Source organism: Trachemys scripta, chromosome 3 (genome assembly GCF_013100865.1).
Source record: "Trachemys scripta elegans isolate TJP31775 chromosome 3, CAS_Tse_1.0, whole genome shotgun sequence".
Classification (NCBI taxonomy): domain Eukaryota; kingdom Metazoa; phylum Chordata; order Testudines; family Emydidae; genus Trachemys; species Trachemys scripta.
In genome coordinates this window covers 136,678,826-136,700,989 of record NC_048300.1, presented here as the reverse complement: position 1 = coordinate 136,700,989, position 22,164 = coordinate 136,678,826, and the positions used below count along the sequence as shown (strand labels likewise).

Here is a 22,164-nt window from a genome sequence, read left to right as displayed (position 1 = left end):
TCTATATACATTTATTTAAGCTATGATATCATTTAACTTACATTTATTCAGATTCTTAACTTTTACATTTTTTGTGTTAGAAAATGGTCAACAGTGCAGATCCTGTATATTATATGACGATTCATTTTTGTGTGTGATTTGTGTCAAGCTCTTTGGATGGAAATTCAAATTAAATTTAAAATGCATTTTCAAATTTTTTTTATTTGTTAAATAAAACTACATTAACTATCCTGGATCCATAAGAAAAATACAGTAAGTTTACTGAAACATGTTTTGCATTTAAAACCAACTAATTTATTAAACAAAGGAAGTATTACCTGTAGTTAGTGAATTGAACTGATTGTTTCTGGTATTCAAGTCTGGCGAGATTTTAGAGCTAGTAGATCTCATTCTTTCCCATCTAGTTCTTATTAATAGATTTGAAGAGGCAAAACAAGCTTTCCTGTTTTTTCAATTTCCATTGTTTTTTTAACTTTGAATTAGCTAGTCAGTGAACTGTTGAATAAACGGAAATGAAAAAAAAAAATTCTCCCTGCAACTGCAGAAAAGGCTACTTGCTGTCAAATGTTGGATTAGCACTTCAACAAATTCTGGTTTCAGGTGCTTCACCAGTGTCTTCCAACAGGTAAAGTGGGTTGACTTTCTTTAAACCTTGCAAGCAAATATATACTACTTAATATTATTATTTTTATTTAATTTAAATTATTTCAATAGATTATTTTAACTTTTGGCCTTAACATAAATTGTCCTAATTTTGAATTTAATTTTAAATAAGTGTATTTTAAAAAAACCCTGTATTTAATTTACATTAAAAGAAATCCCATTTAAATCAAAATCCAATTTAAATTTAAAAAATCCAATTTTTAATTAAAAAAAAATCAATGATTTTTACCGACCTTGGTCTAAAGGAACTCTGAAAAGCCCTGCAGCCCTTGGGTTCTCCTACCTATCTGGGTCATATTTTCCAACACATACTTCTTATCTTATCCATCTGGAGGAACCCAAGTCCCTGATGCACTACTGGGGTGTTGCCTCAGAATTCTTTCAGCCAGTAATCTGCCTGAGAATCAGCTACTAAGGTACATCTTTTAGCAGCCACTTTAGCCTCAATTAACTTTGGTTAAAGCTTGGTAGGGATGTGCAACTTACGCCAGAAAACAAAGAGAATGGCTGTTTTTCTAGCAAATATGAAGCAAAAATTGACAGTTCTGGATGTCACCATCTGGTGTACTGCAGAGCCTAATTTAAAGCACATATTGACTGAAAGACAAACACTCCTGATGCACTAAGCTATTCTCTGACCATTGAGGGTTAGGAGGCTACTTTCCTTGGGAGCAGATCATCCTATAATCTCTTACCATGTGGATTCTTGCATCTTCTTCTGAAACACAGTACTAATCAGTGTTGGAAACAGGACACTGGACCAGATAGACCACTTGCTTGATCCTGTATGGCAATTCCTATCTTCAGCAAATCTGACTCAGAAGTGTGACAGACTATACCCCATGTTCACCATTTTTAAAAGACTGTGATAAATTTTGTACAAAGTATGCCTTGTGAGGTATCATTTGAAAGCTCATAATCTACAGTACTAAACATTGTCCTGGTAAAATATGTGTATCAACATTATATATAAAGTTATAAGATTCTGCTGTATAACATTGCTGTAACATATTCCAGAGTTAGAAAGGCAGGCCCAAACCAGTTTTTCACGGACAAAAGACACACTGGCGCCCCAGCCAAGTATCAGCATAATCAGATGAACTATTATGAACTATCATCTAGGTAAGAGGCCATTCTTTGGCAGGAAGAAGGGTGTGAGCAAACACTTTATATATTGACAATGGAACAGCTGGGGGTTTACATGTAAACAGATTGGCTGTCACATGACCCCCAGCTGGAGATAATCCTCAAAGAGGGGAGAAGGGTATAAGAATGAGAAACAGTGGCCTCCAAATCACCTCGCTTCCCCCATCTCTACTCACAGCAGCTACAACACTTGAAAGACAAAGGAACCATCATCGTACTGGGGGAGGGGTCCTGGCCTTTCAGCCACTACAGACTGCTGTAAACCTATAGTAAGACAAAACCTTGGTTTTCAAGCCATTTAGCTTGCTAAGTTAGATATTAGTTTGCATATTATCTTTTATTTTCTTTGTAACCCATTCTGACTTTATGCCTCATTACTTGCAATCACTTAAAATCTATCTTTCTGTGGTAATAAACTTGCTTATTGTTTTATCTAAACCTGCCTGTGTTTGGATTGACATGTTGGGGAACCTCCACTTGAGATAACAAGGTTTCTGTTTATCATTTTCCATTGATGAAATGAAGGACTTTATATGAGCTTCCATTGTCCAGTAGAAGAGCTGGGCAGTACAAGACACACATTTCTGGGGAAAGGTCTGGGACTGGGAAGTTGCTGGTGTCACCCTGTAATGTAATTCATGAATGGCTGGTCAGAGCATTCATGTAATTCAGCTGGGAATTATTTTGCATGCTAGAGACTATGTGAGAGCAGGACCAGGAGTGGTTGCTCTCACAGCAAATTAGTATAAAAGGCATCCCAGGTTGGAGATTTGAAGGGACACAGCTGTCCAACAGTCCAGATTATACCCTGGGGAATGTTGCAAGGGCAATTCCTATCTTCAGCAAATCTGACTCAGAACAGAGTTGGGCAAACAATAAATGGCTGTTCACAGACAGTGAGTTAGATTGTGTGGTTACCTCATACTGTATAGCACATGACCATCTGGGAACACTCGCAACATGATGTTGTCAGTGGTTGTGTCATGAATGAATGATCTTTTGGAGTGCACAAAGAAGACATCTGGAACCCAAATCTTCTTCACCAGCCTGCCATCAAAGGTCATGCTCTTGTTAGTGATGCTAGGAAATGAGAGGCGTTCATCCTTCCAGTAGTGCCTTAAGTACAGTGTCATAGTAAAGTCCTGCACCAGAAAAAAAGAAAACCATGAAAGAATGCATCACAATGCTGCCTTCCAAACATTAGAAAGGGAATCATCTATTGTTCTACTAATATGTCTCATACAGATTGAATCTCTTCTCTGCTAAACATGGTTTTCTTCCTCAGACTAATTCCACAGAACAGTTTCCCATAGACATGAAGCATTCTGGGAAAGTTCCACAGTCCATACGTTTTTGTATGCTACCTTACAAACACCCTAACAGAGTAACATGCAGATATCAATGCAATCCCGCCAAGTACAACAATGCTAATACAATTTGTAGCAGGTATTCCTTAGAAGCTATTAGTCTATAGGACACATTGAAATTCAACCTTCAAAGGAAAATACATATCTCTATATCAGTACAGGCTTTTTGAATCCTGACAGCATAATGTCATATACCCAGCATATACCCAGTCTGCTTGAAAAAACAAAATCTTGTTCAAATTAGCTAAGGTATGAGTCTGAACACTGAGCAATGTATCCTAGAGAAATAATCATATTATTGCCATATTGGAAAACACCTGCAGCAGCATGAAGAAAAACATCTGTTTCTGCCATTGACCCCAACCTGGCAGCTGCATCTTCTTAAACTAAATAACCCCTTCATGCTTAGAGATTAACATGTAATTATTTTTATAGTCCCCATTAAGCAATTTGCTACAAAAGTAGTTTCAAAAGCCCTGCCTGCCTGGCTGGAGTAAGAGCAGCCCACACAGTTTTTTTTTCCCAATGGTGCAGTAGTTGTTAAAAAAACTTACTAAGAGCATGTTTGAAAGGACTCATTTTTACACACACAATGTTGAGATGGTGTGGTCACTGGCTGATGTCATCTTAGTCTCTTTTCCCACAAAGCAGTCAGATTATCATAGACGCAGTAGTAGCTAACAGTTGATGGATTAAAGGTATCTGATTTAATGGACCGAGAGCTAATCTGGTTGAGCAATCCCTATGGTCCCACGGCACTACTAGAGCCAGTCTAATCTATTGCAGCTTCTTACTTACTAGCTGGGAGGAAAGAAGGTGCCATCTGTAACTCTCAGAGGCAAAATGATCAATTTAGGGCTGCAGTTGGTTATCTTTCCCAAATTTAAAAGGGTGGGCTACCAGGATAGCATGCTAAGAAATGTTCTTATTAAAAGGCTAAACCTATACTGGCCAGGGGCCCTATTCTCCTGCTACAGGATACAAGGATACAATTTCAGTGGGAATAATTCTCATCCTATGGTTGAGGAACAATGCCCCAGGCAGTCAGAGAGATGTAGCTCGAAGGAAAAGGGAGCAGAATTCACAGCTTTCTGAGGGGCAAGGACCTAGGTCCCCAAACTTTTTATCTCACACTCCCCTCCCTAGAGCTGGGGCTGGGAGTGGGGACCCAGCTCTGGGAAGGGGAAGACACGGACGAGGTAAAGGGGACACAGCTGGGACCGGAGCCTAGGCCAGGGGCTAAGGCCAGCAGCTGGGGCCAGGGCCAGGAGCGGAGCTGGGTGGTGCTCCCTCCCTGGCCCGGGCCCCAGCCATGCCACCCTGAATGTTCCTCTGCATCCCCCCTAGGAGGCACGTCCCACAGTTTGGGGACCTCTGATCTAGATGAAAGTCTTCCTGGGTAAAGACTAGTGTATTATTTAATGAGCTACCTAGGGCATAGTTTTGCTATATTATCTTGAAACAACAGAGATCTGGTTCCTCTGCACTGGTTGCTTTCTGTAGGTTTTCCACCACATCGTCACCCATAGCAAATCCCTGCTTTCAATATCAATGCTCACAAGCCAAGTTCTTATAATGAGGATCCAACTGTGGCTTGATAAAGTCCAATCAATCTTTCAATTCTTATTGATGGAGGAAATTATAAATTGTTTTGTATCAGATAGGATACGAAGCAAGCTGTCCTCAGCAGTATGTTTAACACTGTAACTACAACCTAAAGGGAAAAATTCTAGCTTTAGGTGTGATCCTCAGTTTTTCAAAAGAGAAAATGGCTTGTTTTCTCATTTTGTGATATGCCCCCTTGTACAGCAAAGCCAGAACGATGGTGGCACAAAAGGACTACAGGACAGTAATATTAACAGTTTATATTAAAGACATAAATACTGTGGAGTTTAGATGTTAAGCTAAAACCCTGTTCTTAGCCCTGCAGATTATGCCTAGATTCCACACTCCATGATAAGAGGAACAGTGAGGACGGGGATGAAGGGAGAGTGGAAAAGAGAAGATTCCCTCTTTTTTCCTCCTCCTTTCCCCATTTCTTTTTCTCTCCAGTCTTTTTGATCCATCTTTCTCCCGCACATGGAAGCTAAAGCAGGAGACTCAGAGGATAGCTCTCTCACATACACCTTTTACTGCCAGTAACACTTATTAGTTGATAATTGGATCCACATTTCTTTCCTTTTAAAAAAACACAATAAGAATAAATTACAACTGAATTTAGTGCTGTTGCTAAGCTCTGGAGTGACATCACTGGTGACTGAAATCTGGTTGTCCATCACAAATTCAGCATAAATAGAGGCAGAGTCCATTCTGAATTGGAAGGCCTGCCTCTAGAGATGAGAAGGTAGGAAGCAGCTTGTTTTGATTTATGATACTAATTAGTTCTTCTAATGTTCCTCACAGATCCATACATTTAATAATAGATTTTCTGGTTCCATAATAAATTTAAAAATAAGTAAGGCTTTCATGATCCTCACAAGAGTTATTATAGCTACCTGAACCCAAGTGACATGAATTTCACTATGCGGTACAATGAAATGAGCACAGCAGGCAATTGTTCATATTCCTGACTCCTGCATATCAACCAAGATCATGCTCATTTACTTTTCAAGGTCTTTGTTCCCTTGCAATTTTAATCATCTTTATCTCACGTCCTCATGATGACTCTTTGAACAGTGTCTATCTTTATTAAGACTTTAATTCTGATTATGGGCCTTTCAAAATTGCTAGAAGTTGTTTTTACTGCATTTGCCTGCATCTGACAGATAAACTGAAACCCAAATATGGGACTTACCCTGACTAGGAATAATCAAAGGTTTAAAAGAGTGTTACATACCATATCGACCTCAGAAATACTGTCCAAGCTTTCAACCTGTACATCTACCCCAACAGGAATGGCAGGACCTGTGGTAGAATGAGATTTAAACATTTAAATACTATCCTTTTACATCATCTGACTTTAGTTACCTTTATAAAATACAGTAGTGTTCAAATGTTGTAATTTCTTGTACCTGTGGTTCCTTGACGAGACAGCCAGAATAATAATCCCAATATCTTTTTTTCCCCCTTTGCATGTCTCCAACACTGACTCTACCTGTGTATGGCTCATCCATAGCGGGGGGTGAAACATTTTGGAAAGGTTCCTAATGCACAGCTAGCCCATTATAAATCTTAGTTCTTTATAAAGAAATCCCAACGAAGATACAAGAAAATAAGAGGAAGAAACCACAATCCTTGAGATTTCACTTTGCTGATAATAAAAGGAATGGAAAAAAAAAAAACCCTCACAATGTGACAAGCTCCATTCATCTTGTGTGAATTTTTGAGAGCTCTGTCATTTTCTGGTCTCAAATTGCCATGTGTTTCTTTGATTATTAAACAATAGTCACTTGTTGGAGACTACTTTTAAAAAGTTTTCAGTCATTCCAAAATGAACAGCCAGACACTGCACAAAGGATAAATAAGCATGAAATCATTCTACAATAAAAGCAAACTCCCTTGCTACTAGAAACTATACCATTTTCACAGTGGACAATTACTCTCATAGGGCCAGTTCTGCTCATCTTACTCATATTCCATTTTACACCCTATTTTTTAATAGATTTTTCTTTCTCCTCTTCTCTCATTCCTTTGTCCATTGTGAATAATCTCTCCTCTCCCTCCTTTTTCCAATCTCTCCTAAACTGAATTTGAATTCAAAGAAGTTCAATCTGAATCAAACTTTCAGTATTCAGGTGTGCTTGAAGTTAGGTAAAAAGTGCTCAACTGTCCCTAATTTGAAGTCGCTGTCATTATGCAGTTGGTTTAGTTGTGCTTTAGAGAATTTGATGTTGTTACAAAGCCATATTTTGTGTTCCAGGCAAGGACTATGACACCTCCGTGTTTGTATAGTACCTAGCTCAATAGGGGGTCCGGATCCTGATCTGTAAGTGCTACTTTTATATCAATATTAAATAATAATATAATGACATCATCATGAAAACTAATTCCAATAGCAAGCACTTTAAATAACATACATTTACCAAGACAACTAGAAAACCTCTGTTCTGAGAATGCAATAGGGCTTTTAGCTTGCAAGGTATCATCTACCCTACTGCCATTTCTGCTGTGGCACACGGACTCCAACGTCTGTATCCATTTCTGTTGTAGAAAAGGGGAGTTCCTACACAGCATCAGGTGCTTCAGTGGGATAAGTCAGCACAGTATCAGCAGGGCATGAATCCAGGCTGATTACCACGACTGGACCACCTGCAATGATATTGCCAGTTCTTTGACACATCCCACTGTGGTACAATACAGTGCAAGGGCAGAGTTAAAGGAGCACTGCAAGTGACATAGCTCACCTGTTCCATTTATATTGCTGCAGCCTGCTACAGTCTTCTGAATTCATGCAGTTTTTCAGTAGCCGTGGTGTTCTGGAGAAGTATAGCAACAGTCTGAGAAATATTAGCCTGAGTTACTGAATGTGCTAACAAGGATTCCACCTTTGGACAAAAACACGTGAGGTGGAATTTCATGTATGTATTTTAGGCTTGATCCTGAAAAGTGCTGAGCAGTCTGACCACAACCAGCAACATACTTCAACATGTGCTTACCTCGAAGCATTAGAGTGGGCCCATTGAAGCAGAAGGTACTCTGCCCTGCCTACTCTGTTGAGGGGTTGCAGGTGGATCCATGTAGTTGTGGATCCACTAGACACACATGCCACTCATTCCCCCTCCCCACAACTTGCCTTCCTCAAACACTTTTCATGATGCCATAGAGGAGCCCAACAGATGACAGCTGCATGAGGTGAGGAATGCACTGCACAAGCTCCCCACAGAATCCCAGCTTGCAACTGTACTGGTTTTCATAGAATCATAGAACTAGAAGGGATCTCAAGAGGTCATCTAGTCCAGTCCCCTTCACATATGGCAGGACTAAGTATTATCTAGACCATCCCTGACAGGTGTTTATCTGATCTGCTCTTAAATATCTCCAATGATGGAGATTCCACAGCCTCCCTAGGTAACTTATTCCAGTGCTTAACTACCCTGACAGTTAGGAAGTTTTCCTAATGTCCAACCTAACCCCCCCCCTTTCTGCAATTTAAGCCCATTGCTTTTTGTCCTGTCCTTAGAGGTTAACGAGAACAATTTTTCTCCCTTCTCCTTGTAACAACCCTTTTTGTACTTGAAAATTGTTATCATGTCCCCGCTCAGTCTTCTCTTCTCCAGACTACACAAACCTAATTTTTTCAATCTTCCCTTATAGGTCATGTTTTCTAGACCTTTAATCATTTTTCTTTTTTGTTCTTCACTGGACTTTCTCCAATTTGTCCACATCTTTCCTGAAATGTGGCACCCAGAACTGGACACAATACTCCAGTTGAGGCCTAATCAGGGCGGAGTAGAGCAGAAGAATTGTTTCTCGTGTCTTGCCTACAACACTCCTGCTAATATATCCCAGAATGATGTTTGCATCTAGGCTGTATTTCCCTAGTTTGTTTATGAGAAGGTTATGCAAGACAATATCAAAAGCCTTACTAAACCGCTTCCCCCCCCCATCCACAAGGCTTGTTACTCTGTCAAAGAAAGCTATCAGGTTGGTTTAACACGATTTGTTCTTGACAAATCCATGGTGACTGTTACTTATCACCACCTACTTTTGTTGTCTTATGGGCCCTGGTGATGGGGCCAGGGAGGATTTGAGTTTTATGAAGAGGGAGTCATTAAAGGTGGAAAAGCATGGCACAGATTTTATTCATACTTGAAGGTTTAAATGTGCATACAAATGAATAGAAACTACGTAAGTGCCTAATGTCATTGGAATTAAGCAACTATGCAAGCCCAGTTCAGTCAGGGTCTGGTGGTGAGGAGTCAAGAAGCCCTGTGAGCCCCAGTTTACAAGCTCCCAATCTCCCTAGCTCACCTGACAGGCTGCCACAGAGCCAGGAAGCCTGGGAAGGTGGGACAGGAAACTTTTTAAATTCTGTTTTGGTTCTTCCAACATGACATTTTTTGAAAATGTCCCTCCCATGGGAAATTTTGCAGATCTGGTTTTTTACTCTGATTTGCAATTAATTTCTTTTTTTTTCTGAATGAGAAATTTTCCACGGGAGGGAAATTCCAGTTCCTGCACAGCTGTAGTGGCAGCACTGTTCAGGCAAGCTCATCTGCCTCTTAGTGAGAAAATATCTTTGATGAAATCTCTGCATATGTGAAGGAGAACCCATCCCTGTACTGGAAACAGAGACAGTGACTGTGCAACTCAAGCATTTATTTTTGTATCAGAATCACCCCAGAATTCAAAATGCACTTAGACAGAGTATAACTTTAATAGCTGACAAATCCTTGTCTAGCACAACGGGTGGTGAGTAGCTCATTTTCTTTGAAAACAAATGGGAAAAACTTCCCAGATTATCAATCTGCCTACATTAGACTTTAAAAGAAGACAGGCGTGAGAAGATTAGTGAATAGACTGTTCTCTAGGTCAGTTACTCCCAAGCTGTGGTCTGTAGATACTTGGTGGTCCATGCAGAGCTGGCTCTCCTTGTTCCCAGCTGCTGCATTTTATTGACGACAGATAAGAACATATAAAATTCTTTCTTTATATTACTTTCCCAATTGAGCGATTTCTTTAGTGGCTACCGGGATGTTAAGGTGAATGGGAGGTGAGGCAGCCCACAAAATTTAAAGTGAGAGTGGAGTTGTTCACATTATGAGTGCACATGTACAGGTTTTCCCAGTATATGTTTTTTTGCCCCAGTGTAGGGGTGGTAGTGATAGTGGAAGCTGTAGAATAAGTGAATGGCAGGTAATATTTCCATTGTTGCTAGCATTGATGGAGCTGAAAAATGAATTTTCCTAATGTAGACAAGGCTTGAGAAATTGTTTAAGAACCCTTTCTCTAGGTCTACCTGTTTAATTAGTGTGGACATTGTTCACCCCTGAAAAAACAGGACTAGCTGGTGAGTAGCAAATCAAATAAGTGCATGCTAGCTAAGAAGATCCCTACATCTTTTCTGATCCAACTGTAGCATTTGCCCACACACCAACCACTACATTTACTGTGGGCTGGGAAGGAATTCATTAGCGGGAACAAACGTGGCACAATCACACCATTTTCTTTTCAGATCTATTTTCACTGTTTTCCTTTTTTAAGCTCTACTTCTTGTCATGTATTTTCCTTTGGTTTCCTTCACACTTTGAGGTGCTGCTGCTGACTGCTTAAGGCTGTTAAATTAATAGTTCACTACAGGCGATAGGAACATGTGTCCACTAGAAACTATAAAAAGCAACAGAGGGTCCTGTGGCACCTTTAAGACTAACAGAAGTATTGGAGCATAAGTTTTCATGGGTGAATGCCCACTTCATCAGACGTCTGATGAAGTGGGCATTCACCCACGAAAGCTTATGCTCCAATACTTCTGTTAGTCTTAAAGGTGCCACAGGACCCTCTGTTGCTTTTTATAGTTTCTAGTGGACACATGTTCCTATCGCCTGTAGTGAACTATTAATTTAACAGCCTTAAGCAGTCAGCAGCAGCACCTCAAAGTGTGAAGGAAACCAAAGGAAAATACATGACAAGAAGTAGAGCTTAAAAAAGGAAAACAGTGAAAATAGATCTGAAAAGAAAATGGTGTGATTGTGCCACGTTTGTTCCCGCTAATGANACACCATTTTCTTTTCAGATCTATTTTCACTGTTTTCCTTTTTTAAGCTCTACTTCTTGTCATGTATTTTCCTTTGGTTTCCTTCACACTTTGAGGTGCTGCTGCTGACTGCTTAAGGCTGTTAAATTAATAGTTCACTACAGGCGATAGGAACATGTGTCCACTAGAAACTATAAAAAGCAACAGAGGGTCCTGTGGCACCTTTAAGACTAACAGAAGTATTGGAGCATAAGCTTTCGTGGGTGAATGCCCACTTCATCAGACGTCTGATGAAGTGGGCATTCACCCATGAAAACTTATGCTCCAATACTTCTGTTAGTCTTAAAGGTGCCACAGGACCCTCTGTTGCTTTTTACAGATTCAGACTAACACGGCTACCCCTCTGATACTTGACACTAGAAACTAGTCAGTCTCGTTAACCATCAACTCATTTCACATATACCGCCATAGTGAAATTTTGTAAAGTTATGTTTTTGGTAAACTGTAATGGGGACTTAATTTTTTTTTAAGTGCAAGTACTTTATAAATCAGCAGGTTTTAGTATTTTACTGTTTATTCAGCCTCTTCAATTGACTAGCTGTGGAGTCTAATAAGGTGAAATCAATCAATTAATTTATATCATACATGTGGCATTTTAATACGTTGATTTCCCATTTGAAGTTGTTTATACTGGTTTAAACCTTGGACACATCCACACCTTATTCAACTCTGTGATTATTTAGACTATCAAATGACCTAAAATTATTAAACACATTACTATCAAAAAATGTTGAATATTAAGACAAAAACATATTTATAACATCGTAAAGGAATGCTCCTTCTCAGTTAATTCCAGATCTCATTAATAAGGTAGACTTTCAAGTAGTTAACATCATCATTTTTCTATTTTTAACAAGGTCATTTTGACTTGCAGTAAAATCAGTGGGGTAGAAACACAATTGTGGTATTAGCCATTATATAAAATTAACGTTCATTAATATCTCTTCTTTGCTCAAACATGTAGGGATGCCATACTGTGGGCCATGGTATGAATGAATAATAATAGTCTTTTTATTAATTCCTTTGATGTCATTGGATAGACAGCATGCATTCACTATAACAATATTAATTTAGTCGACCCAGTGATATGTCTCTCCAGCCTGTTTGTTAGAAAAGATCACTGCTCTGAGTATGACAGTAAGGGAAGGCTTTTAAATTAATTCATTTTCTTACACAGCTTTATGCTGAACCTTATGTGAGCAGAATAACTAAGTGCCATAGGGATTTAGACCTGACACAGAAGCAGGCACAATAATATTACAGTAGATGACATAGCAGAAGGAGGGATTATAAAATATTAAATTGTTGGTGTCTGACTTTCAGAAAGCCTTAATCCAGACAGCAGTGAAATGACTTTAATTAAATATCTCAAGGATCAAGTTATTTTATGATCATGCAAATATATTTGGTTGTTTATACATCCATCCCTCAAGGTCTTTGTATATTCGGGGTTATATTGTGGCAAAGCTGCTTCCTTCACTGGGATCATGCAGCAGCAGGATTCCCCGGAGGCATTGTAGACAACTCAGCCAGAAAGACTCCAGGGACACAAAGCAGGCATGGTGACAACTGTCCCTATGTCCGACTTCCACATGCTCAGCTTTGCTGGTTACTGTGGAAGGGGGCAGGACCATGTCCCCAAGCCCTTTGAAATTTCTAGTGCCAACAGCAAACTAGATTTTGTTCTTAGGGCAGAGGTGCAATATGGCTTTTGCTGTAGAAAGCACTTATTATTTATTGTTACTAAATACGTATATTATCATAGGACTGGGCACTAAGTGGGTGCCCTGTTGTGCCAGGCTCTGTACTAACAGAAAAGAGAGAACCCATCATGAAAGGCTTGCCAGTGTAATCTTGCGTGAAAAGAAAAAGAAGCTGATGGTTCACAGTACTTCACATTGGATCCCACCAGAGTGTGAGAAGCTTCACATAAAATTCATGTAAATGCCAAACAAAATCCTCACCGTAGATTCCATACTCTGCATACAAAGGCTTAATTCAAGCTATGATGATTTAAATCAAATCCCATCCAAAGTCTGTTTACTGCTGCAGTTCACATGGGTGCCTGAACATAGAATACAGATACAAAAAAAGAACAGCAGCTGGGAGGAAAGGGAACATAAATTTACATTTACCCCCCCAAAAAAACTCTCTACACCTCCCTTGAAAATGAAATGATAGTGCTGCACTCTAATTTTGTATCATCTTTTTCACTTTTGTGCATCCAGGGCTCAGTTTTGTGCTGAGATAAATGGCGATTATCCAAGTGCAAGGGCCACCCCTAACGGTTCAATCTGTCGTGTTTTTGATACATTACAAAACCCAAAATAAAGACATCCCCTCTCCGGGTGTTCAGTTTAAAGATGGACACATTCAGGAGTCATGAGGAGGGGAGGACTTAGATTGGTGTTTATCATATTCTTACATTGATGACTCTCTTTTTGCTTCCTTCCGCCCCCATAGTTAAGTAAGAGCAAGATCCTGAGGTAACGAAAAAAGAGTGTATGGAATAGATAGAGAGGGAGAAGAAGAAAAATAATTAAACCTGCAAACCCAAATCCTGAGGCCCTTAACTCAAATATTACTGAGGGAAAGTCTGAGTAAAATTGACTTCAATTACTTCTATTGATTTAAGTAGAAATGTTTACTTTGCTTTTCTCAGGCAGATTCCTACCGAAGTCAATGGCAATTATCATTGTTTTTCTTCTTTTCCCTCTCTTAAGCACATGTGCAGAGCTGAGGTTACGAGAAGATGAAGGAGATGGGAGCCTGCAGGAGAGCACAAGCATATGGAGTGAGTGAAAGGAGGTGTTGCAGAAGGGGAGTGAAGATACAGATAAGGGGAAGTTGGAGGTGGGGTAGCAAAGAGGCAAAGAATAGTACAGAAATGCAGATGGCATGGTTAGTTTGATTTAGCAGCAGGGAACTAGTGAAATTAATCAAATGGGTATGAATTCCCATGTAGCCTGCACTCCGATTTATAAGAGAGAAACAGGAATTATTATTAGTTAATTGTATTACCATAGCTCCTAGAAGCCCTTACCATGGACTCAGACCCCATGTGCTAAGCACTGTACAAACGCAGTGCAAAGGATAGTCCCTGCCCCAAAAGAGCTTACAATCTAAGTATAAAACAAAAGACCCCAGATGGATACAGACAGTCAGGTTGGAGAGCAGCAGGAAACAACGAGACATTACTGTTCATCAAGACAGGTGGTGCTCTCAGCAGACCAGTGGCTTTGTCAACTGTTTTGTAGGCATCATGGCCAAGGAGAGTTTTAAGGATGGGATTTGAAGGCGGATAATGAGGTAGCTTTGTAGATGTTTATGGGGAGCTCCTCCCAAACATGAAGGGAGTTTGGGAGAAACCAGGAAGGTGCTTTCTGAAAATGTAACAAGAGGGTGATGGAGGAAGGCATCATGGGCTGATTGGAGGTCGGAGTCACCACCTCAGTAACAAATAAGAGATGATAGGTAGATTGGGAATAGGCCATAAGGGGCCTTGAAAGTGAAGGCAAGTAGTTTATGTCTGATGTGACAGAGAAGGGGGAGCCAATGGAGAGATTCAGTGGGGTGGGATTGATATGGTCAAAGTGATGGGCTAGGAAATTATCTTTGCAGCAGCATTCTGCATGAAGACAAGTGGGGCGAGATTGTGTTTGTCAAGGCCAGAGAGAAGGATGTTGCAGTAATTGAAACGTGAGATAACACCACCCTGGACGAGAGTTTTAGCTGTGTAGATGGATGAGAAAGGCCATATCTTGGAGATGTTATGCAGAAAGAATCAGCAAGATTTAGACACAGACAGGGCAAGACTGTGGTGCTGTCCACACATTTATTTTGCATATACTTTGTAATTTTCATTTAAATTCCCTGTCTCTCCACATCACTATGTAAATCGATATGCTACAGCAATTGTATGACTAAAAATTACACAATATTTGTGCTCTGGAAAATGAAGTCTCACTGCACAATACTATAAAATTTTAACAATAGATGTATATTTATTACCTACGTATACACACATGCCAGACAAACATTTATTTGATTAGTCTGAACACATTATCACCATATTTATAAATTGGGAAACCAATGCACAGAGAGATTAGATGATTTGTCCAAGACCACAGAAAGTCTGAGGCAGAGCTAGGAAAACAATCCATTGCATTTCTTGATTAAAAGCTCTCTATATAAAGAGATCTCATTAACAGGAAAATTAGAACAAACATCCTGCAAAACACACTGATTTCTTCAGCAGAGGGGATTGTTTATTCAGGCAATTATGTTAGAGATCGTCAGCTTACAACACTCAATCCTCGGGTCTCTGTGTTATGAACAAGCACGTGATACCGCTCAACTCTTCTCACTAAATTCCAGAGTGTAACAAGTGTGCAACAATCTAGAGCCACTTCCTTTGGATGAATCTACCCATTTCCCTGCCTGATCACAGAATCAGTATATTTCTGATTATCATGGCAACATAATATGCAAAAAGTATATGTCATATTCTTGTCCAATTCTTTGCCATCATCTCTTCCCTACTTCAGGGCTTGAAAAAAACTCAAACAAAATGCATATGCACATCAATTTATAGTAGAGTAGTGAGAGTCTAAGAAACTGCATAGCAAAGCTGCCAAACTCCATACACTAGTTTGGAAATCAGCTCTGGTTGTTACATTAACTGTGTTCCTGGAATTACCCACATAGATTTATGTTACTTAATAACCAGTTCTCAGAGTCCCTCCATAGTAGATGACACTCCAATACCTAAAGCCATGTGAACTTCCTACAGACTGATTTTAACCAAATCCCAATTTTCTTTATGCTGGTTTACATCTGCCAAAAATTCAAGAATTCTGCATGTGAAGCTGTAAGGTAAAACTAACATATAGCAACGTCTCAAGATTTTCTGACTGTAGGATTTTTGCTTATGGCTCTTCAAAATTTAGATCAACATACATTTTTCACACTTGGTGAAGAATTGCATATTAATTACTTACAATATTTAAAGCAAAACAGAAATCCAGCAACAAATACTCTCTTCAAACTGCAACAAACCCTGGGTATACTTAAAGGTCAGTGTGGCTACAGAACATACTGTTGAATTAAACAGCTGTTGATCAGTCATAGAAAGATGTCAAGAGATTTTTGGTCTCACTAATCCTTGTGATCATTAGGAAACTGCTACATTTTTAATCCTGTCTCTCTGCAAACTAAACTGTTCAACCACCAAGGCTCCAGATGCTTAGCCAAATTCCCCACCCACTGCCACTAATGAGGAGCAAACAAAGAAAATCTCTCTATTGAAAGGGAGCTGGAGGAGGTACAGAGATGGGAGGGGATGAGCCCTCCCACTCCTCCCTCCCCCTCTAATGGGATGAGTGGTAATGCAAGGAAGGAAGAGGGCTTGTCCTGTTATTGTATAACGTGATCTTCATTTAATACAAGAGCGCTACATTATTCAAACCTATCAACTACACCTGTAGTTTAATACTGTAAATACCTAGGGCAGGTCTACACTAGAAGCACTACATTGGCTGCACCACGTCTGGTGAAGATGCTCTATGCTGATGGGAGAGCGCTCTCCCGTCAGCATAATTACTCCAACTCCAAGAGAGGCAGAAGCTATGTCAGCGGAAGAGCGTCTCCTGCCAACATAGCACCGGTGTTGACAGCGCTTAGGTCACTGTAACTTGCGTCGCTCGGGGGGGGGGGTCTTTTTCACACCCCTGAGCGACGTAAGTTAGATCAACGTAAGCAGAAGTGTAGACCTGCCCCTAGATGTCTATATCTCTGCACAGAATTTTCAAACTTGGATGCATAATCCACATTCAGGCACCTAACCCATCTGGGGCCATGTTGACATAAATGTTCTTAGCACAACTGGGCACTGAGCCCAGTTGGGGTCCATGGGCACTATTGTAATACAAATAATAGCAACAAGGAAGTAGCCTGATTTTAGGAAGTGTTGGGCACCTTTCATTCTCATTGAAGTAAATGGGAGCAATAATTTAAGTAAGCCTGCTCCTGTGAATAAATTTATTCATGTGCTTAAATGTTTGCAGGATTGAGATTTGAGGCTTAAGGAGAGGCTTTGGGTCTTAGCCTGCAAACACTTAACGTGCTAAACTTACTGAGTAGTCTCATTGACATCAGTGGGGCTACTCAAATGACTAAAGTTTAGCATGTGCACAAGTGATTGCAGGATCAGGGCTTTCAGTTTGCATGTCTGCTCCTTTGTGTTGCTATGTTTAAGGAATTTGTTTGGGTCTGGCTGTAGCATGCTTATGATGCACTGTGAGCCACTGGGCTTTTAGAACAATTGAAACATTTGTTAACAGACAGCTTAAAGAGCCCTGGAGTGTCTTAGTGCTACTTTAATAGCTCTCTAATTCATCTTAAAACCAATTTTTCTTGATGCTACCTCTGAGACAATGGACGTGCTCATTTTTTTTAATGCTGCAACTCTGCTGAAACACAAGGGTTTGTAAGAGACCATGAGATACTCCTTGATAGACACTTGCTTTGCACCTTCAGAGATCTGGGTTCAAATTCTGAGTTAGGTCAGAATTGAAAAACAAGCATTGATTTCATCCCAGATTGTGTACATCACAAAACCACTTCACAGTTCCGACAACAGGCAGTTGCTGTTAAACCAGGTCCAGGATGGTAATAGCAGGAATAGCTGCAGCCCCAGATTAATTTCAGCTGGCAAAACTCTGTGGAGAAATGTATACAGCAGTGTACTGTGCCTGGCTCACGAGCGCTAAATTCCCTACATTTTATTTTTAAAATGTTGATTGAATTTTGGAGCTCTGGAAAGATGCCAGATTAACAATCCTGGAGACTGAATTCTGGGGTTGGGAGCAGAGCCTCAGCTGGTGTCAATTGTTATAGCTCCAGCTATAAGCCAACAGATCTAGCTATGTTAGGTATGATATGGCGCACGTTATTGTAATATCTGAGCACCCCAAAAGTGCTTAGGTGCCCAACTCCTATGGAAATCAATGACAGTTAGGCACTAAGGGTACAGCTCCACTGTGATAGAAGCATGGCTGCTGCTGGCCCAGATCAGCTGACTTGTGCTGGGGGAGGGGGTCAGGCTGCAGAGCTAAAATTGCACTGTAACTGTTGGGGCTTGGGCTGAAGCCTGGGTTCTGAGGCCTGTGAGTGGGGACCAGTCTTTGGTGATTCTGTACACCCCATAAACTCCTATTTATTTTTTGTTGGGTAAACAGTGTCCTTCCACAGTCCGTGCCTCAAGACATGGACTGTGGACTCCCCACTAGAACTTGAGCTTTAGCGGCATTTGAACTTCAGCCTCCTCCCCTCCCCCGACAGATCAGCTAGCTCAATGATAAAGCCACAGTTACCTCGAGCTAGAGATTTGTGTGTGCAGATGGGAGTTAGGTTAGAGTTAACACTCAGGTTATACCTTGAACTAACAATGCTGTGGCAACATATGCTCTTAGGCCTGGTCCACACTAACCCCCCATTTCGAACTAAGGTACGCAGATTCAGCTACGTTAATAACGTAGCTGAATTCGAAGTACCTTAGTTCAAACTTACCGCGGGTCCAGACGCGGCAGGCAGCCTCCACCGTCGATGCCGCGTACTCCTCTCGCCGAGCTGGAGTACCGGCGTCGACAGCGAGCATTTCTGGGATCGATCCCAGAAGATCGATTGCTTACCGCTGGACCCAGAGGTAAGTGTAGACCTACCCTTAGTCTATGGGTTTGGTCTCAAGAGGCATTAAAGACAAACAAAACTGTGGGTGCTCAGCACGTGTGGGCTTAGCCCTAAAACAGGTACAATCAATTAAGTTCAGACACAGGCTACATTCAGTAGGTTGACTATCACTGTATTGGGGGAAGAGAGGGGGATTGTTTGTGTTTTCTCCCATTTTACTGCTGGGTTATCATTGCAGAAGAAGTGAGTTTTACCCTAACCTTTGACACTAACCCTATGTGAGCCATTTATGCCTTCAGTCACCAAACTGTCCATAGGTGCTGATAAAAGTATTGTTCAACAAGTGCAGCAAGATCTAGTTGACATTCTATATGGGTAAGTATAACATGAGCATTAGGTTGTTTCTCAGCAAAGAAGGTACAGCTATTTTGAGTATCAACTAAAGCTGCTTATTCACAGGCTCCCTATAAAATATGAAACATCATAGATGAAACGCTTAACATGGGTGTTTAAAGAAGAGAGCCCAACTAAAACATTTACATAATCTTTAAATATTAATATTTGTAAATAATACCTGAACATCTGCTGGCTTGAGCAAGGTCACTGGCATGGAGATAACTCCAAAAGGGTCAGAACAAATGCAATCTATTTTAGGACGGGAGGAGGCTGCATAGAACATTAGTAAAGCAACAATCTTTGTCATTATCACTTTACCCAATAGCTGTCACTAATGGGTTGACATCAGGCAAGACTTAACTATGACAGTTGGGCTGTTAATAACATTGCTTACATAACGTCTGCTCTAGCGCTTTACAGTGATAACTTTTCTTGGATACTTCACCTGCCTTCTAATATTCTTCCCCAGTCTCTCCTTGTATAACTCTTGCTCATTTTTCTCAGGTTTTACAAACATGCTACATGACACATGATTTCACTACAATCTAATACTACTGCCTAGGTACCCTGGGAAATATTTCTATTTGGGTTTGTGTGGAGATGACAGTCATTTTCATTTGGAACATAAAGTTATAGGCCTGATTCACAGTATGTTACTCTGCTTTACAACACTCTGGAAGTGTAAAAGGGCCTTACAGTGGGCACAGGTTACAGTTACACCCATCTTTAAGGCCCCTTTACACTCCCTGAGCAGGACAAAAGGGCCTTAGATTATATGAGAATCAGGCCCCATTGACTTCAGTTTTACACTGGTATAACTCCATTGGAGTAATGCAGTGGTGAATGAGGCCCTATGATTTTACAATGCATAACAATAAAAATATATAAATATAAACTGGATATAAAAAAATATATCCAGTTAATTTACTCTATTTTTTCCTAATCTTTTTCTATATGATTTATTTTAGCACTAGAAATATACACAAGATTTTTTGATACCACAGGAACCTAAACATCCAGCTCCTGTCACAAAGTTGTCCGGTTGCATTTGATTGGTGCTTACATAGCCTACAGTCTAATATAATTAAGTTGTTGCCAAGGTTAGTTCTTAGCTATACACAGTTAAATCCTGTTCAGCTGCACCCATTTACTGACACCCATTGTCAGCCTTGGGCAATTTTGCTAGTTCAAACAAGGCCTTTGTGAGATGTCATTGTTTTCAGCAGAAATTACAGAAACATGGTCTCCACATCCATTCCCCACCTCCCGCCAAGATGCTTGCAAAATCTCATCTCTGAAGCTGAAAGTGCAATTTTCTGAAATGTCTTCAAATGCAGCTTCCAATAATCTGCTCATTAAGTTGATGAACATTGGGTTGAAGTAACTGATTTTGCAAAAACTGCTTCAGGTTTTTAGGATCTTGCAGGATCCTAAAGATTGTATTGTTTTTTTAAAATACTCTGTTAAATTGGGCAAAATATTTAAAATACACTGTATTAAAGTTAAAAGAATGACAATGTAAACACGCCTTTATTTATTTAGGTGTGAAACATACAAAGAGACACCTCTCTCAGGCTCTGGGCACACAGATAAAATATTAAAAATACAATAAAAGACAGAAGAAAATACAATAGAACAATAGCAGCAGGTCCCATAAAACCTAGAACTTCAGCACAGAGCACAACAAAATCTTGTCCTTCAGCCTCCCCAAGAACCTTCCACACCAAATGCATAGCAGCCCCGCCAGAAAGAACATCTCCTGGAGATCACTTGATTCAGGCTATTTCAGACCAAGTGAGGAGAACGGATCCCAAAGTAGAGTGCCTGCCTCAGGAGAATACCCCACTAGCTGCTCCCTCTTGTATAAAACAAGGAGATTCCAAGCCAAGTCCTACTCTTCATCACACTTGTAGCAGTATCATGAGAGAGAGAGAGAGAGAGAGAGAGAGAGACAGTGCCGTACTGTCTACTTCAAGTGTTCAAAAATCATGAGGCTAGCTTGAAAATCCTAAGATTTTTAACAATAAAAGATGTTTAATTCTTTTTTGTTTGCATTCCAGTATCTGAGCCTTTAGAGTGCACATGGATCATGTGCTTTTCTTTGCTACCACAGTGACTAGAAACTTACTAAGCAACAGAGGGTCCTGTGGCACCTTAGAGACTAACAGAAGTATTGGGAGCATAAGCTTTCGTGGGTAAGAACCTCACTTCTTCAGATGCAAGTAATGGAAATCTCCAGAGGCAGGTACTTCTGTTAGTCTCTAAGGTGCCACAGGACCCTCTGTTGCTTTTTACAGATTCAGACTAACACGGCTACCCCTCTGATACTAGAAACTTACTGCTTTTCTCCCCCATGAAAGCAGAGATTCTCATGTAAACACATGACTCCAGAAGTTGGGGCTTTAAGTAAAACAGCAAAAGTCATGAGACTCACAATAAAATCATGAGAGCTGCAACACTCAACTAGGCAGGTCTCCGGCAATGTAGGGCTTTTTAGGTCAAAATCAACACTTTCAACTCCATTAGGAAACCTATAGGCAGCCAGTCAGTTCCAGAAGTCCAGGTCATGTGCTCACAGTGACATGCTCCACTTAACCAACAGGCTGCTGCACTCTGTACTCATTTCAGGTTCTGAACAGAGTTACAATACAGCATCTTCTTACACAATAGATTTGTTGGCTGAGTGTAGCCTGAACTATTACTTGTAAACTGAGTACATTTGATCTGGAATCATTGGGAGATAAACATGGATCCTACAGTGCCATTTTGCATTCTGTTTTGAGAACACAACCATACTTAACACGTTTTTTTCTACTTTCTTTCTGACTTTAAACAACATTTTAATATAATGCTGAATAATATGGCTACAATTGCCAACCACTGCAGTCATAGCAAAATAGGAATATAGATTACAGTCAGCACAGCCTTTCAGATTATGTGGTCTAACGTGAGCATGTGGTAAATACAGGTCTGTGCTGGAGTTTTTTACCCTTGTTTCCTTTGGTAAAAATGTGCCATGTTGTGTAAGGAATGCCTGGTCCCTTTCTCCTAAATTATCAGTACAGCGTGTCTCCATTTGAAAGGCAGTTCACACAGCCATGAGTGTCTGAACTTGCCCTCCTCACTTCTGGGAGGGTCGTTAGCAGCACAAGCCCAAGTGGTTTATTTTTTCCAGTTTTAGCATTTTACTTCTGCCCTTTCATTTCCATC

General features: G+C 40.3%; 1 protein-coding gene across 1 annotated transcript in view; it reads right to left on the bottom strand.

Moving 5' to 3' along the window:
- The window catches only part of LOC117875644 (gamma-aminobutyric acid receptor subunit rho-2), a 60,732-nt gene that overhangs the window by 15,302 nt on the left and 23,266 nt on the right, over positions 1-22,164 (bottom strand). Inside the window, exons 3-4 of the mRNA XM_034767010.1 lie at positions 6,013-6,080; positions 2,728-2,951 (exon numbers count right to left, since the gene is read on the bottom strand). Of these exons, the coding sequence (XP_034622901.1) occupies positions 2,728-2,951; positions 6,013-6,080 (292 nt within the window). The remainder of the gene's footprint in view (positions 1-2,727; positions 2,952-6,012; positions 6,081-22,164) is intronic.